General features: G+C 34.5%; 1 protein-coding gene across 8 annotated transcripts; it reads left to right on the forward strand.

Annotated features, from left to right (window-relative positions):
* Nucleotides 1-9,782: 9,782 nt before the first annotated feature.
* Nucleotides 9,783-16,918, forward strand: LOC147401328 (putative protein S-acyltransferase 9). Of its 8 annotated transcripts, XM_086442561.1 has the most exons (5): nucleotides 9,783-9,937; nucleotides 10,038-10,087; nucleotides 10,955-10,999; nucleotides 11,718-11,813; nucleotides 16,206-16,918. In XM_086442561.1, exons 1-5 carry the CDS (start codon nucleotides 9,842-9,844, stop codon nucleotides 16,270-16,272), a joined length of 354 nt encoding a protein of 117 aa, XP_086298687.1. In that variant the 5' UTR covers nucleotides 9,783-9,841; the 3' UTR covers nucleotides 16,273-16,918. The 8 variants fall into 8 exon arrangements, 3 of the variants coding, with proteins under 3 accessions (XP_086298687.1, XP_086298688.1, XP_086298686.1); XM_086442562.1 differs by lacking the exon at nucleotides 10,955-10,999 and having other exon boundaries at nucleotides 9,784-9,937; XR_015178433.1 differs by having other exon boundaries at nucleotides 9,788-10,087; nucleotides 10,955-11,069; nucleotides 16,206-16,917.
* The last annotated feature ends 1,409 nt before the right edge of the window (nucleotides 16,919-18,327 follow it).

Below are 18,327 nucleotides of genomic sequence, written 5' to 3' on the forward strand. Positions count from 1 at the left end.
GTCTAAATTACATCTTACAGAAAATTTGATAGAATTTTTATGAGATCCAAAATTGCATACCTTGTGGTATGACCATTTCCCTCTACTTATAGTGGAGAAACTTTCTTTTTCTACGTTTATAATCTTATCTCCTTCTATTTTGGATAGGAAATGTGGGATCTTTTGATAATAGAACATTTCCTAGTATTTCGCACTTAAATCCTAAGAGTCTAGGGATTTGTGCGTCTTTTCTTCCGGGATCTCCTTCCCTTTGACCATTCTCCGAGTCTCGATTACTAAGATGGAAACATGACCTACCTGATCTATACCTTGCATGAGTCTATATCAAATGGACTTCCACCCTACTTCGCTATCTCTGTGGCTAGGAGTTTTATTCCTTCACAATGTCCCCTCTCAGAAGGTCAGGAGCATCCTATCCTTCCGAGAATCTCCGCAAACCTGTTTCGAGTAACACCTAAGCTCCAAGATTCCTAACATCAGATACCTGGAACGACACGAATTAAATAGGTCGCACGGTCCCAATATGTGCATTTATTAATCATTACAAGTGTCTCTTGCCAATAAGTCTGCAATCAAGAGTCGTCACCTCTTTTATGATGATGCATGAAGTGCTTGTGTCTGACGTTCCTTCCACATGGCATTCCTGCATTGGCCTAGCACAGGGCGCGAGATGTTCAGTCGCCTCATGCTTGGGGAATAACGATGGCTACGATGGCCCATAATGTGCTCTCTTCCCTAGGCAATCTTGGCCCTTGAATTGAATGGGAATCTTGAGGATACTCCCTTTATAAATAGGCATCTCTTCTTCTTCATTTTTACTTTTCTCTATCTTTTGCGTCGAAGTGTTGTCGATTTTTCTCCAAGACTTTCTCCGTTTGATTTTTTGGCCAAAGTTCCATCCACCTTCCCTTTCTCCCTTCTTGTTCAAGGTACCCTCTATGCCATTTCTGTCTTACAATTTTTCCTATATTTTTATGTTAAGAAAACTCCAAATTGACATGAGTAAATATACACCCTTGTGAAACCATCCATGGAAGACTTCTGAGCTACATACTCCATTACGGAGTTCACAGCTATGAAATGGTGCGACTTCCTAGACCTCGATGAGACCTAGTAGAAAGACATGATCGTTGTCCTTTGACCTGCGAAGTACTGAACTTCTACCACAAGTCTCCCAATCAGATGACAGGGAACTTCTTCCGCTTGATCTTCATGATTGAGTTAATGAATACATGTCTCCCTAAAGGCCAAATGCTCGGATTAGTCAATATTCGAGCCCAATACAAGCTTTCTAATGCCCCTAAATGGCCTGGATTCTTCAATTTGATGAAGAGAAAAGGTCGGGAGATACTAATACAACTGCCCGAAATCGACAAAGAATAGTTCATGTACCCAATCAGGCTCATGGGTTCATGGGAGTATGTTGAGGGCCAATCCACTCCTGAGCTGAAGAACCATTACTTTAACTGGACGGGTAGGGACAATCAACGTACCTCTTATTAATCTTTGTACAAGCACCGATCTTCCTTTTTTTCAACTAACTCACTTTGCTTTTCGTTCCTGAAGGTGTGAAGGACATAAATCCTCCTCCTACTTCTATCATTGAGTCCATCATTGCGAACAAATATTTCAAGGATAAGCTCATCTCCCTTTCACCAACCTTCCCCCCATCACTCTTCTGCAATCGGGGAGAAAGTCGTCCCGTCTCACCCAAATCACCATTATTTCTTCTACTACCTCTTATTCATTTTCTCTCGAGAATTCTAACTTGGAATCCGAAAAGGAAATGTTTTCTCAACTAATCACTCAAAAACCTTCTGCGCACAAGCACCTTACACCCGAAGCTCCCCTTATGCCCGTATTTGTCTTACCCCTTTCTGACTCATCTCCTACCATCCCGTTTCCCCCTATTCGATTCTGGTACCGGAGCCATTACTGTTATTTCCGCAACCTAATAGACTTCTCGCTCATGCTGCGACTTCCTAATCTTGGAGCAGTGTGAGACTTTAGGAACCCTGTTAGATCCTAATTTAGTCACTATCATGTTCACCACCCTCCGACCTTTGTCTTCTTGAGCTGGAAGGTCTTGTGGAAGTGGAGGTGGCAAATCCCGTCTCCTCGACTCTTCTATGGTCGTTGCCACATATCTCCTGAGCTTACCTTGATCGATCATATCCTGAATGACATGCTTCAATCTCCAACAACTATATGTCGAATGGTCCTCCGCTTTGTGATACTCGTAATAAGGCATCCATGGTCGTCTCCTATAATTCGATAAGGCTTGCGGGAAGCTCGGATCATATTTGATATGCCTCAATATCTTGGAAGGCTTCATAGTCAGTAGTGTGAGGATTTGATTTGAATTTAATGAATTCTGATTCACCGGTTCTCTTGCTTTCTTCCTTTCTGACCCTTTGCCTACTTCATTTCTCTTGTTACCTAGACTTGTGTTGATCGGGGGTGTAATGCTTGCCATAACAACCGTTTCCTAAGATCTACTCTTTAAAGTTTCTTTCAATGTAATAAGCTTCTCATCCACCACGTAAAGGTTCTCTATTATCTTTGGAGGATTTGTGATCAACTCTTTTATGCAGTCTGGTACCTAGTATGATGGCGTTGACGTACACCTGAACCACCATGTCGTCATCTGGGTTTTCGACCGAGAAGAGTTGCGATCAGATCTGAGCCGTGAAATCTCGGACACTCTTTTCTCCTCTTACCGTAAATAAAATAGAACGTTTACTTTGACCTTCCTTCGCTTGTTATGAATGTATTGGACCACGAAGAGTTATTTCAACTGTTGGAAATTTTCAATTGACCCAAGTAGTAGACCATGGAACCAAGAAAGGGCTCCTGACCTAAGGATGGACGGGAATAGCTTGCAGATTAGTACGTGATCTCCCCAGTGCAAGATCATCATGTTCCTATAGTGCATCACATACTCTACGACATCTCTTGTTCCATAGAAGGAGTCGAATTTTCGTATGTGGAACTTTTTTGGCGACTGTGCTTTTCGAATTGTTACAGTAAACAAGGAGGTCCTCACATCTCGAATGGCCGACCTGTCCTCCTTTCGCAACATCCTCATCTCTATGCCTTATAAAATCTTCCACTTTTCCTAAGGTGAGGGGATTTGGTGGTATATATTGTTCTGTACTAACCCGATTTTCTTCACTCCTTCCTTCTAAACCGTGATTCTCAGAATGTTGTAACACCCCGAGTTTTTAATTCGTATCTCGAGGAAAAATAAATAGTGGAATTTTAAGAAAATCTTGAAAGTGGGATTTAGGGTAAAACTTTAGAATGTTTCTGATCATTTTTTATGGAATCTGACCTCACCATTAGATTCAAAATGATCGAAAAACATAGTTTAGCCTGTAAGCACGCTCAAATGCGAGTCCGAATATAAAAGTTGCAAAATCCTCAATTATCGGGTCGGACCAGACTAAAACAGTGACTTTTTGTTAGAGCAATAATTTTTAAAATTCGATCATACTATTGGGTTCATAACGAAAAATTATTAAACATAGACTATTTATTTATCATTTTTAGAGTCAAGAAGTCGAATTATCGTCAAAAACGAAAACGACATCAAGTTTAGGGGTCACCTCAGGCAAAAAATGTAAATTTTTGATGGAGACATAATTTGTAGAAATTGACTGTACTATTAGATCCGGAACAAAAAATTAGATGAAATAGAGTATTCATTTGTCAATTTTGAAGTTCGGATGATCAAGTTATCATCGATCAAAACAATATGCGAAATACCGATTTCGTCCCAACTTTTATATAAATAAAATTTAATTTTTTTTTATATAACTCATCTTCCCCAACGCGTCATTACAGCCGAGACATATACGAAAAAAAAAATTATTTTTCCTTCGATTTTCCACTTCAGATCTCTCGCAAACGGTCCACTTTCGACGATCGCCACAAAGGAGAAAAAAGTCCACAGCTACGTTCTCTACAAAACCCACCCAACCTCTTTCCATTTCAATTTCTTTTTCATCCAATATCGTCAAAAATCAGCCGTATTTGGATACGGAAATTTCGAAACTTTGACCTCAGATTTCGTCCATTTCTGGGTCAAACTGTCTTCCGACGTAGAAGAGAGAAATGTCCGCAGCTTCATTCTCTACATAACCCACCCAAATTCCTTTCGTTTTCTCGTCTTTTTCACCCCGTATAGTCAAAAATCAGTCATATTTTTATACGGAGATTTCGTAACTTCGACCTCAATTTTCATCGGTTTCAGGGTCAAACCGTCTTTCGCCGTAGAAGGGAGAAGAGACGAGCACATCGAGATCTTTGAAACCACTGGGCTGGTTTCAAAAATCAGCCATTTCGAAGTTCGGTCCGTCTCGATTTTCATGCCGATCGCCTCGATTTCCGCGCCCGTGCTTCGATCGTTTCGCCTGAAGATTGTAAGGAACTTTCAATTTCTATTAGTAATCGTAGATTGTGAAAATTGCATTTAGGATTTTATCTGAAAATTTTTGATGTATTTCCAAAATATAGAATTCTTTTGTTATTTCAAAATTCACGCCAGAAATTGCATGTTTGATATGTTTAATTGTAATTTTTAACAAATTATACGTGTGTAGGATATTTGAACGGATTATTTCTATAAATTGGGTCTTATGCACTGCTCGGACCCCGTTTTGATATGAAATTTGTATTTTTTTAATATTATTGATATAAATAAATTCTATAATTGGAAAATGTGATTTAATATTCAATGAACTCATATTGAGTTGATGAATATCAGAAAATATATGTTTTATTGAAGAGATTGAAAATTGTAAAAATTGAAAAAAGGGAAAAAGGGTATGAAACGGTAAAATGTCAGAGTCACACCCGAGGGGTGATGTCTGCATTTTACGTTGTTGTGTTGTGTGCAGGTTGGTGAACAGATATCCAAGGATAATATTGTTGGTTGCATGTTTATTTAAATTTCTGTTAGTGCGAGGCGCTCCGTTATGTTATTTATTTTAGGCCGGGTGGCCACACTTGCATGGTAGGAAACTGGATATCTATTCTCAACATTGTATTGTTAATTTCTCTTTTATTTTCAAATGAAAATAATATATATATATATATATATATATATATATATATATATATATATATATATATATATATATATATATATATATATATATATATATGTACCTATTTTGTGAGCTGTTAAAGAGTTTGTGAATGCCTGAAGGGATAGTGCGTCATATCATCCGGAGTGGTGTACTATCCTGGGATGTACGGTAGGGACCACCAAGCTCATACGTAGTATGGGATGCGTATGAAAGTGGAATCACAACTGGAATCCGGGTTTATTCCTCTCTATCTTTACCAGTGAACTTGTAATATAAAGGTGGTTGTATACGAATGGTTTGTATATTTGGGAATCACATGCACACCTGATAGGCATAGACGAAGATGATTAGTCAGTGATCACTAACAATCTATAGTAGTCGAACGTTCTGACACATCGAAAAGAGACCCATTGCTTATGGTCACGTCAAACGGCCAGCCTGAGTCGGATAAATGGTCAACTAAGGGTGGTAAACAGCGACCAACCACAAAATCAAGAACTAAAAATCAGAAAGGAATTATAACATCATGTCCCGACTGGGAGCGATCCAGTCGTGAATCCCAACTCTCTAATTCCAATACTCCACCATTGTGTATTATGTATCTGTTGCTTATTTTGATATATAAAATGAAATGCATGTTTATTGTTTCCATTTGATCAATTAGATTTGTATAAAAAAAGAATGTTATAGTGAGTACTGCTGATCGATGTAATGTTAGTTTTAAAATGTTTAGTTGCTCATCCCTGGCTATATGTACCAGTTAATCGTAGTTTTCTTCTGTAAAACTTTGTTTATTTTAAAATGATTCAGTATGTTTATTCGTTCATGTTAGGAAAGGTTATTGGCAGAAATTGTTACTTCCTTACTGGGTAACCATTGTTACTCACCCTTTCATTCTCCATTTTTTTAGTTTCAGATTCAGAGCTTGGCGATGCAAGTATAGAGTACGAATGAGGATCATCTGGTTGGTCAGATAGACAGCTAGAGTTCGTCACTTGGTGAGTATTGGGGTTATTACCCCTACTAGTGTCGATTTGTCAAAAAAAAATATTATAGATTTTGTTCTGAGCGATAGGACTTATGTTAGAGTGAGAAATTTTGTGTAATCCTGTATTCTGGTTATTCTTCCGCACTCTGATCTTTCGTACGTTATTAGACGTATATAAGCTTCCGCTAGTATTATAATTTGTATATGTATGCAGGATTGTATGTCGTTTATTAAGTGCAGGTTGAACGCCTTGAAATGCTAACATAAACAGAGGAGACCATGTCGAAATTTCGAGGTGCCACCTAGTACCTCGAGATCTGACATGGGGATTTGTGTTAGCGTTCGGCGGGGCGCCACAAATGTTGACCCCCGTCTCTATCAATTTCTCTACGGTTCTCCGATTCTTCCCATCTCTACTGCCTCAGATGCTCGTTCTCCCTCCTGAGTATCCAGATTTCTTCCGACTGACGCTTCATGTTTTATTGTAGATTTCGTTGCCCACCTTAGCCTCCCATTAGCTTATTCCTCCGCTGCTGCCCCCACTACTGCCACCAAATCGATGGTCTTCGTTGCTCCTACTACTTTCTCCCTCGCTGCGGTCCTCCTGCCAGTGTTTATGGTATTTGCCATGTATATGTCGTGTTTTTTTTTCTGTTTGTTTCCCACGAACGATGCCAATTGTAGATGCAATTTTAGCAATCACTTCGAAATCTGAGTTTCCTTATGTGTTGAATCTCTTCTGGATCGTCCCTATTCCCTGATATATAGAGCCTGCGATGCTTAAGTTAGATCTCATAAAAAAATTCGACAAAATTTTTATGAGGTCCAAAATTACATACCTTGTGGTATGATCCTTTTCCTCTACTTATAGTAGAAGAACTTCCATTTTCTACATTTCTAGTCTTATCTCCTTCTATTTTGGATAGGAAACGTGAGATCTTTTGATAATAGAATATTTCCAATTATATCGTATTGAAATCCCAAGAGTCCAAGGATTTGTGCTCATTTTCTTTCGGGATCTCCTTCCCTTTGACTATTCTCGAACCTCGATTACTAAGATGGAAACATGACCTACCCGATCTATACCTTGTACGAGTAGGTATCAGATAGACTTTCGCCCTACTTCACTATCTCTGTGGCTAGGATATTTATTCCTTCACATAATTTGTTGATAAATTATCAGTGAGATTACTAATGTGACAATCGCTAGTATTTTTATTAGCAAATTTGTTGATTACAAAAATGACGAATTCTCTAGAAAAACATGTTTTGAGAATTAAAATGAACAATGTACCAAACTCATTATTTCATCATATTGAGCACATGAAATGGAGATTCACCCTTTAAAATTAAGTAGCTCTCTACATATAGATTGGTGTGTTATAAGTAAAAGTTGGTGTATTGGTAGCAACTCCCTTAATGAGATCACATCAATTTTAAATGATTTAAGAATACAATTAAGATACCTACTTTGTTTATAGTTTCTCCTTTTGAATGAGATCACATGGTAATTTTATATGCAATCATTATTATACCTTGCCAAAACAAAAAACATTTCAAGGCAAAGTATTTCTCTCGTAACTGTAAGGATAATAATTAGTCCTTTAATTTGCATTTATAAGATCTCCAGACAAAAGTCTAATCCAACAATTTTCAATAATGCTCACAAACCCATGTCGACTTCCCCCTGCATTTTGTTAAATATTTGATATGCCATGTATTTTCAAATTTATGAGATGCCCCTTCAATCATGTTGGCCTAGTTGAATAATTTAGACACCCTAATCAATATGAGTATCTTAGACATCTCTATTTAATGTTTAGGGGTTTTAAACATGCCTTTACATTTTGATCAATATTTGAGATACCAATGAGATGTGATTTAGATACTCTTCATGGTTTGGTGAATATTTTAGATACCCTCTATTTTTCAAACCGATAACATGCCACATTTACCTTGTTGTGCCCCTTCGTCAATTCTTACGATTATTGAGACACCCCTCTATCAAATTGGTGAATATTTGAGATACCTGTGTTTCAAATTGTTCTTCTTTTATAAACTAATAAAAAGCAGCCTAAATATCTTTATCTTCAACTTATGAGAAAAAATCCTAAATTTTTATTTTTAAAATCAATTGTTTCCAAGCTCTCCATCCTTATATAAACTTAATTGTAATCTGTTAAACTAGGGATGGCAATGGATCAATTCAGTATTGGATTATTACCACTCCAATATTGATCCAAATTTTTTTAAACATATATCCGATCCGATTAGATTAATGAATGTGCAAACCGAATCCAATCCATTTAATTTCATCCTTAATCCGAAAATCGATCCAAGTACATGCCTTATTTTAAAATTATCAATGTTCAAATATATATTTTTTAAATATAAAATTGTATAAAAAATTTAAAAATCCATTTTTCAACTACAAATATAGAAGGAAACCAAAAATACTAAAATGTATTTATATGAAATTAAGGCATGTATTTATATATATATGTTCAAATTAGATTTTTTCGGAACGGATTGGGTATATCCGAATTCGATTTGATTTGAAAAATCTGATTTTTCATGTTTTTTCGGATTAGTTTAGACATCAGGTATATTTCGAATCATTGCTAGCCCTATGGCAAACCTCATCTCCAATGCATCATTTTAAACATCGTCTTAATCCAATGCAAAAATCCTAAAAATTTCTATAAAAAAAATACCATTATCTTGTTCTTCAAAAATCCTATCCCACTCTTTATATTTAAAGGTTAATATAGACTAATCTTAATGTTGAAGTCTATGATAGAAAAACAAAAAAATTACTCAAGAGGTTGAGGATCTCTGATTCTGATAAGAGAAATTAAATGGTTTTTGTTATTAGTATTTCAGGTTAAAAAGGAGATTAATGAGATTATTTTCATTAATCCTAAAAAATTCTATAAAAAAATATCATTATCTTACTTCAAAAATCCTATCTCACTTTTTATATTTAAAGATTAATATAAATGTTGAAGTCTATGATAAAACAAATTTACTTAAAAGGTTGAAGATCTCTGATTTTGAAAAGAGAAATTAAAGAATTATTATTTCAGGTTAAAAATGAGAGTAATGAGATCATTCTCATTAATCCATTAGAGAAGATTGGGGTGAAGTGAAATAAATGCTTTGTTGAATATTTGAGATACAATGTGTTTAAAATTAATAAGATTGACTATTTTCTTCAATTCTTTACTCCCTCGAAATTTTTTCCATTTTTAGGGTGTTCTTGGTAAAAATTGGTGTGGCAATAGAAGCTCTTTTTCAATAAACACATGTCAGTTTTCTGTAAATTTAACAACTTAACATCAAATCTCTTGTTCAGACAGTATTTCAAACTTGAACAGTGTGTTTGGATTGAGGGAAGGGAAGGGAAGGGAAGAGAAAATATGCTGTTTTCTCTTCTTTTCCCCTGTTTGGATTGTTAAGTGAGGAGGGAAAAGAAAAAAAATGGAGGGAAGAGAAGGGAAAAAATGTAAAATTTTGTTCCCCCCAAAAATGGAGAGACGAGGAGGGAAGGGAGGAGACGAAAATTTTCATTCCAAATTTGTCCTCGTCATTTTGAAAATTTCCAAAGAAACATGATATTGGCAGATCAATTATTACTAGTTACACCCCAAGTAATAAAATTCACAGAAACCCTAGAGATGTTTACGAAGGAGACGAAGAAGAAACCGTTAGAGAGAAGGAACTTCAGCGACAAGTTTGAAAGAAAAATTTGAAAGAAAAAATGGAAAACAAAATGTCCAAATCCAATAACGAAGAGACTCTCGATGATGAAAATTCAATTCGAAACGTGAAGCAAAGTTTCAGAGACCAATCCAAGGTAAAGCAGAATCAATGGCATTTGATTTCCAGCGTGATATTTTATTTTATTGTTTTTCTTTTTAAAGTCGCTCAAACTAAGGAGATTTTGTCGAAGCAAGCGGTTACAATCGCAAAATGAGCAGAAGAACACGATCAATTTATCAACAAGGTATGTATTTGTTTTGAATTTTTTTTTCCGAAACCTAATGGGTGTTTGGGTAGTCTTCATCTTATATTTTAGTTTTTTTAATCATTTGGGTTGGTAGATTGTTGGGTTTTATTGAAATTTTGTTTTGTTTTGTTTATTTTGGTTCTTTTGAATTGTCTGGGTGTTTGGATTATTGGGTTTTCTACATTTTGGTTGCCTTCATCTTATACTTCAGGTATTTTATCATTTGGTTTAGTAAATTTGTTGAGTTTTTATTGAAATTTTGAATTTTTTGTTTGGGTCTTTCGACTTTTCTGGATGTTTGGATTAATAGATTTTCTTCAATTGGGTAGCCTTCATCTTATATTTCAGTTATTTACCATTTGGGTTAGTAAATTTGTTGGATTTTTATTGAAAGTTTGATTTTTTTTGTTTTTGTTTTGTCTTTCGACCTTTCTGGGTGTTTGGATTAATGGGTTTTCTCCATTTGGGTTGCCTTCATCTTATATTTCAGGTATTTTGTCATTTGGGTTGGTAAATTTGTTGGGATTTTATTGAAATTTAAAATTTTTTGTTTGGGTTTTTCAACTTTTATGGGTGTTTGGATTAATGGGTTTTCTTCATTTGGATTGCCTTCATCTTATATTTCAGATATTTTGTCATTTGGGTTAGTAAATTTGTTGGGTTTTTATTGAAAATTTCAGTTGTTTGTTTAGATTAATGGGTTTTCTTCATCTGGATTGCCCTTATCTTATATTTCAGGTATTTTGTTATTCAAGTTAATAGATTTGGTGTTTTTAATGAAATTTTGATTATTTTGTCACATGATTTCGAATTCTGGTGTTGAGAATATGAGTTTAATTTCGAAAATCTATCTCCATTATGCAGGGAGATTGTTGCCATTCATGAGCATGGGTTGGTCTCTAGTTGTTGGTAGGTTAATTGCTCATTGACATCTTGTTAAGCGATTGGATTAGAAGCGAAGTAGAAAAGAAAGGGAATGGTAATTTATAAAGGAATCACAATAAAGTTTGGCTATTCTACAATTTTTTTACTACTCCATGGTTATATTTCCGCATTGGTCATAGTAGATTGCAAATCTTGTGGAAGTTTCCTTGTCTAGACCACGAGGAACGATATGAAATGTTGATAGTTCACGTAACCCATTTCAACCTATCCACCGATCAAGAACAACTGAGAGCATTCAAAATATGCTTCACAGGATGGCAAAATATGTTTTGTTTTAGATTAAACATCAACTATAATACTAGCAATGGAATATGGTGGAGGTTTAATTGGAGATCTAAATGTAAAAGCTTGTTCCCTGCTCGTCAAGTCTGGCATTTTTCAAATGAAACTATGAGAGCCAAAGCTGGGGCTCTTCTTTAATGATTGAGGATGTTAGATTCAAACAATATTGTCTTTATAAAATTTAGATTAGAAGTGTGTATGGTAAAATAATAGGCCGGAACACTTGTGGATACTCATACGATTGCTATCAAACTTATAATAAGGCCTATATCAAAGCAAAGGGAAGAGTTTCTTTCAAGAATTAAATAATCATGAAAATAAACTCCCCTATATTGTAGGGTGTGATATAATTTTGATTTTGTTAAGTTTATGCAAGTCTCATACACCTTTGATCTATCAGGATTTCTGCTACTACACCAATACAATTTTCTTGGTCATGCTCCTCCTGTATCCTAGAAACGAAAAGCTTTTCATGGTTTGCTTCTCCTTTGCAGAGGTAAGTGCACTGTCCTGCTTTATTTTTGGCACCGTTTAGATAAAATTCTAATTCATATGCCATGAAATATATATTGTTGTGTAGTAGCAACCACCAACTAGTAACTATTGGTTAGAAAATGAATCTTGAATGAGAACAAGAGCTTCCGCATACTCATGACTAGTAACTCCTGTAAAGTTTATTAGAATGGAAGTATTGAGCACAGTTCTTCCAATTATTTCTATTTTTGTTTCCTACATAGTAATTAAGTTTCAACCTAGATTTTTAAGCCATCTTTGAAAGTCTAGTCAAATTGACTCTTTCCTGAGATGTTGCATTTTTAATATTACATGTCATTGAATTAAGTTATTGCTTAACTTATGTGTTGAATCAGCCACTAGAGCTTCTTTGTGAATTTGTGTTTTACCATACTTTGCTTCAATTATCTTTTTCTTACTGTCACTTTGGCTAGCACAAAGATTTCCCAACAAAGGTTCATGTTTCTGTTAAACCGTGTTTCTTCTTACATGGAGATCTGAGTCATCTTTCCATCTTTTCCTTTTATCCATTCTCTCTCGACTGTGGTGTCTCACTCATAATATTCATTGAATGTAATCACCTATCAGACGGGATTAATGTTGACAATTGTGATCCCCACCTTCCCCTTCTCTAGTATTTAGTTATGGTATTGTTCTTGTTGAAGCTTTCATAGACCATGCTTTATACATCATCTTTTTATATTGTTATACAGGAGTAGCAGAATTTCATTTTTGTTGTCAATTTAGGACTTAGGTCTCCTAAATTGCTCTCCACGGGTTTAATTTGCACATCATTTTGTTCTTGTTTCAAAAGGAGGAGTTTTCATCTTTTATTTATTTGCTAGATCAGTGATTTGGAATCTAATTTGTAATTGATTTACAAATTAGACGTCTGAAACATAGTTCAGTGCAAAATGACGTGTCACGCCCCAAAAACTCAACCCGAATCCTCATGATTCCCAAGTTGAATCCCGAGGCATGATATAAAACCCGTATCATGATAATCAATTCATAAACGTAAACGGCAAATAATATAACTATATGTCATACCTGATCATTTCTCAACAGAACAGACACGTATCCTCAAACATCAAAAACACTTGACATATATACATAAAACAGTAATGACATACTATAGTGTTCATAATTACATAACCAAAAACGATAGCTAAAGACTTAAACCTAACTCTAGTTTAAGACTTATAACTAGTAATACCCATGCTCCACTCCTGGAAGCTTGGACTGATCATCTATAAGGCCCTGGCACTGAGCCTCCTCGGAAGGATCACCTAAACCAGGTGCGCCTGAAATTTGATGTCGTAGGGGTGAGTAACAGGGGAGTTACCCAATAGGGGAATCTTACAATTCTAAATAACAGCATCCTATATGCAGTTTAAACATTCTAAGAATTCATAAATCATGCATATTTGATATTCAACACAATTAAAAATAATTGAACTCCGATGTCATAAAACTTAGTAGGAAATTAAAACACTTAAAAATCTGAAGAAAACAATTGTTCATAATATAACATCAAATAATAGAGTACTATAATAGAGAGTTGAGGGTCACGACTGATGTGAACATCTCAGTCAAAATACGATTATTCCAATACTTCACCAGTGTGGAACCCCACCGTTAGTTCCTGATTCTATGGCCAGCCTCTGCCACAATTTGGGTAACTGTTTTCCGGCTCAGGTTGGCCGTTGACCAAGGCCTTAAGAAACGGGCCAAATCAAGTAGGTCATTCTTTCTTGACTACTCTAGACTATTAATGATCATTAACTAGCCATCTTCATCTATGCCAATCTGGCGTGCGTGTGATCCTCGATATTCTCTATCAATTATACAACTATCTACATCTTGTTTCTATTAAAGATAGAAAAGAAACTCCCGGATTCCTGTTGTGATGTTGTGTTCTTATGCATTCCATAATACATAAGAACTCAAACAACGCAACTGTTATCCTAGAATAACACGTCATTCCGGAAATATCACAACATGTTATTCTTTATAGGTTTTCACAATCTCTTTAATAAATCACTAAAATACTACATATAAGTATTTATTTTCTTTTCAAAACGTAATGAAAAATAAAACATACACGTGTTTTAAATACCCAGTCCACTCTTAAATGTACAGTCTTATCTCTCTTTTCTTTTTCTTTCTTTCGTGTCTTACACGACCCTTAGTCGAAGCATTTCACTCATTCGTGTCTTACACAGTATATGACTGAAGCATCACTTCATATTTTCTCTCCTTTTCGTGTCTTATACGGCATACGCCGAAGCATCTCACTAACTGGATATTTTAAAAGCACGACATTCAATTGAGAACTCGTTCTCATATTTATTTTAATAAACTACTTTTCTACCCAACTTTTAATTAGAAACATTTCTTGGAAATCCATCACTAAAATGATTAAAGTAAACTGTCCACCAGTTTAACTTATTCAAAAATCATGTATGTTTATAAAAATGTGAACAAAATATGTATTGTATAAAAAAAAAAACAGCAACTTCTATAGTTGCTGTATTTTCTTTTTGACAAGTACAAAAATACGTATAAAATACGTATTAAGTACTTATAAAAAGTTATAAAGAACCAATATTTTGAGCATTCATTTAAAGTATATATAGTAAAATTTTATATAAAAACAGCAACTTTCATAGTTGCTGTATTTTATTTTAATACGTATAAATACGTATAACGTACGTATAAAACACGTATAACGTACGTATAAAGCAACCGTTTTTTTTTTTTTAATCCTATCTAGCATACATATTGTCAACTTAATACAAAAAAAACAGCAACTTTCATAGTTGCTGTATTTTGTTTTTAGCATGTATATTTACGTATAAAACATGTATAAATCAATTATAAACATGTAATAATTCCTTTTAAAACAAAATACCAAATACTAGTATGCTTTAAAATCATAAAAACAATAATATAAATATGTATAAATAATATGCATGTTGTAAAAATTTACAAAACAATTTTAACTTTAAAATTTCTAAATCAAAATTATTTTTAAAAAAAAAACAAATCCAATTTTTACAACTATAAAATCAGCATTACATATATATATATATATACTAAAACTATTATATATAATTGCAAGGGCCTACCTTTTTCTTTATTTCTCTTTCTTTTCCTTTCCTTCTTTTCTTTCCCTTCCTTCTTTTCTTTCTCTTCTTTCTTTGTGAAAAATGAAACAATCAAACAAAAATTCAGCTAATATCTCATTTGATATTTTCAAAACAAAATATCTAGATATTTTAAATATCTAGATATTACAAAAATTCTAATTCTTTTAGAATTTCTTAAAAATATCTAGTCAATTTGACTTAGTCAAAGTTGTTTGACTAGTCAACAATAATTGACTTGACTTGACTTGAGTCAACATTAGTTGACTTGACTTGAGTCAACCTTAGTTGACTTAGTCAACATTTTTTTTTTTTTTTTTTTTTTTTTTTAAAACATTTAATGACGTGTGGCAAAAGATAAATAAAAGAATTTTTTTTCTAGAAATATAACAAAATATTAAGGATTCGAACAGCCTTTTTAATTTCTAGGGGATCAAACTTACAAAAGTATTGTTTTGAACAATAATCAAGAAGTCTTTGATCACCCTCACGAGGCCATCTTTCAATGTGTCCTACAAAGTTTGAAAATTTCCATTGAAAGCATCCCAACTTCATACCTCCACAACATCTTCACCAAGGGAACTAAATCAAAGAACACTTTGCACCATCCATCTGATATTCCATAAAAAATGGACCCAATCAGCCTATGGGTACTCTTGCATGCGCGTGTGTTATTATTGGTTTTCTTTGCATATGGCCAAACGAGCCCAAATTTTTTTCTCTTACTAGAGTTATTTTAAAATTTCTTGATAAAATAGTAGTTTCTGATTTTGTGAATCCTAATAGTAGTTTCTGATAAAATAGTAGTTTCTGATTTTTTTTCTCCTACTAGAGTTATTTTAAAATTTCTTGATGGTCATTTTCTCAAACTCCTTTTACTTGCATATGATTTGTGCCTAATCTAGATTGGAAAAGTACCCAAATGTGGAAGAAATAGAGGCATTGAAAAGCAGTAAAAGAAAATGAAAATAAAATGAGACATGAAAGTTGCTTTGTTGCCTGGGAATGATTTGCTCCAATAGCAGTGTTCAATTCAGTCAAACAAATTTTATGATATAAATTTCTTACCATTTTGCATAATCTACTGCTGCTTGTATTAAATTAGTTTTACTAATAGGTCTTTCTTTTCTAGAACTATTAAGATTTTGTCAACCACACAATATTCTGCTTGATTATTCTTAAACTTGGAGCTTTCTCATCAATTAGTACCTCTATTATGTGTTCAGACAACATATGAGAATTTCCGGTACAGAGCTGATGGTAGGCATAATGTCTACAACCGGGGTTGTGTGAATAATTTTTTTGAAGTATTCTACACGAAGATAATGCCCTCAAGAAACAAATTCCATGCTTATGTACAAGAGGAGGTTCAAAGGCCTCACATGGCTAATACCCGGGAACCAGTACTAGATGATTCAGGTGGAGACCCACGTGCCAAGGTAGAAGATGATCTAGAGATAGGTGGAGATCTACTGAAGATCTCCTAGCGTCGTAACTTTGTTGAAGTCAACGAAGATGTAGATGTACGTAGTAGAGGAAGCAACGGAACACATCATGATTCTTCTGAGGCTTAATTTGGTTTGGGTTCAGGTCAGCAACCACCGGGACAAGAGGCACGCCACTTGAGTTGGGGTAGGAGAAGTGGGAGCTGGGAGATAGCACCAGATATTCTCTCCATGAATACTGCAACCACTCAAAACAGAGGCAATAACCATTAAGATGTTTATTCCAGTTAATTTCGTGCAACTTTCACGTGACGCGAACACACGAAATACTTGAATGTTCTTTTGTGGGTTTGGAAGGTTTAATTCTGGCCATGGTGGAGCATAATGGGCACTTGGAAAAATACAAATGTACCCATGGGAATCAATTTGATTTATAGTTGAACTTGTACTATCTTTTTTTTTTTTTTTGCCGGGGGGGGGGGGTGTAAATTGTTGAATTTATTTAGAAGGCATCGGGACTATGTTGTAATTGTTGAAGGTAGGTGATAAAAGTTTCTTCTGCCTTAACTTTTCTTGTATTTTTTGTGGTAGGGAGGGACTTAGTGTTGAGTTAACAGTTGATGTTTGAGAATCTTTAGTGTTGGCTTTGATTCTTTTGTGTAAATCAATGATTTAAGATGTATAATGTTTATGTTTCCTGCATTGAAACTCTCTTCAGGTTAAGTACAGTTGGTTCAATATGGGGGGGAGTGGAAGTCCTCCCTATGTTTGCACTGGGTTTCACCATCGGATCGATCCTCACCAAATATTAATTGGTTGGCTGTTCTCTCTGTTTCTTCTCAACTATTTTGCTCCAATATCTATAAACAAAAGTATCTCAAACAAACCCACCTTCCAAATCCTTCAAAGGGATATAAAAACCTTTCCAATCTCAGTAAAATAAAAAAAAAAACAATAGCTAGCAATTGTCGATAACTTAAAACCCAAAGCCAAAAGTATTTGAAAAAAAGTAGTTATAAAAATATAACCAAGAGGAAGCCAAAACAAACAAAGCAGGTTAAATAGGTGCTCTTTTACAGTGTTGGGTACTTTCAGAACATTGTTTTCATCATACACAATTATGCTTACTGATCCTTAATTTTTCAATTGTTCCTAGTTGAGGTGAGAAAGTCACCCAACGGAATTTAAATGAGACCTATTATAAATAACATGAACAATATGTACCAAGATATACTAAAATTATTTCTTCTAATTTTATATGAACATACTTTTAATTGTCTTACAAATCTTCGATCCATTCTTAACATCACTCGCAATAAGTAGACGATCATCATCATCATCAAAATCTCCGTCATTTTCAATTTCTACATCGATTTTTTTGCCAATTGGTAGTAATTTTACAGAAGATTTATGGATTTTGGATCCAAGATGATCATTTTCATCATCTAATTGGAATTCTAGGAATGATTTTTTGGAAGAAGAGCATAATAATTATTATCCATTTTTCAATTAAAAGAAAACAATCATATAAAGAGGAATATTTACATTTATAAAGATTAAAAGTAGAAAGATTTGAAGTTGTTTTTGTAGATATGAGAAAAGATGATAGAGAAAGAGACAGAGATCTATGTGATCTTGAACGTTTGATTGTTTATATTTTATATCATTGTACAAGTAGAATTTTATTTTTTAGACTATGAAGGGTATAATAGTCATTTGACAATAATAATTTCTCTTCTCTTCTCTTATGAATCCTAACCAAACAGGAGAAACTTGACTTTTTCTCTTCTCTTCTTTTTCAATCCAAACAGGGTGAAGGGAAACTCCCCTTCCCTTCCCTTCCCTTCCCTTCTCTTAAATGAGTTTCTCTTCCCTCCCCTTCCCTCAATCCAAACACAGCCGA

This window comes from Akebia trifoliata, chromosome 5, assembly GCF_017979445.1.
Source record: "Akebia trifoliata isolate Shusen 1 chromosome 5, ASM1797944v1, whole genome shotgun sequence".
In the NCBI taxonomy this organism is placed as follows: Eukaryota; Viridiplantae; Streptophyta; class Magnoliopsida; order Ranunculales; family Lardizabalaceae; genus Akebia; species Akebia trifoliata.

Excerpts from the sequence above, each read along its gene's own strand:
- LOC147401328 (XM_086442560.1), top strand. The coding sequence starts at position 9,842 with ATGGAAAACAAAATGTCCAAATCCAATAACGAAGAGACTCTCGATGAT. Across the intron at positions 9,938-11,717 it reads GTTTCAGAGACCAATCCAAG|GATTTCTGCTACTACACCAA; the intron begins GTAAAGCAGAAT and ends TTGATCTATCAG. Across the intron at positions 11,814-16,205 it reads TTTGCTTCTCCTTTGCAGAG|ACAACATATGAGAATTTCCG; the intron begins GTAAGTGCACTG and ends TTATGTGTTCAG.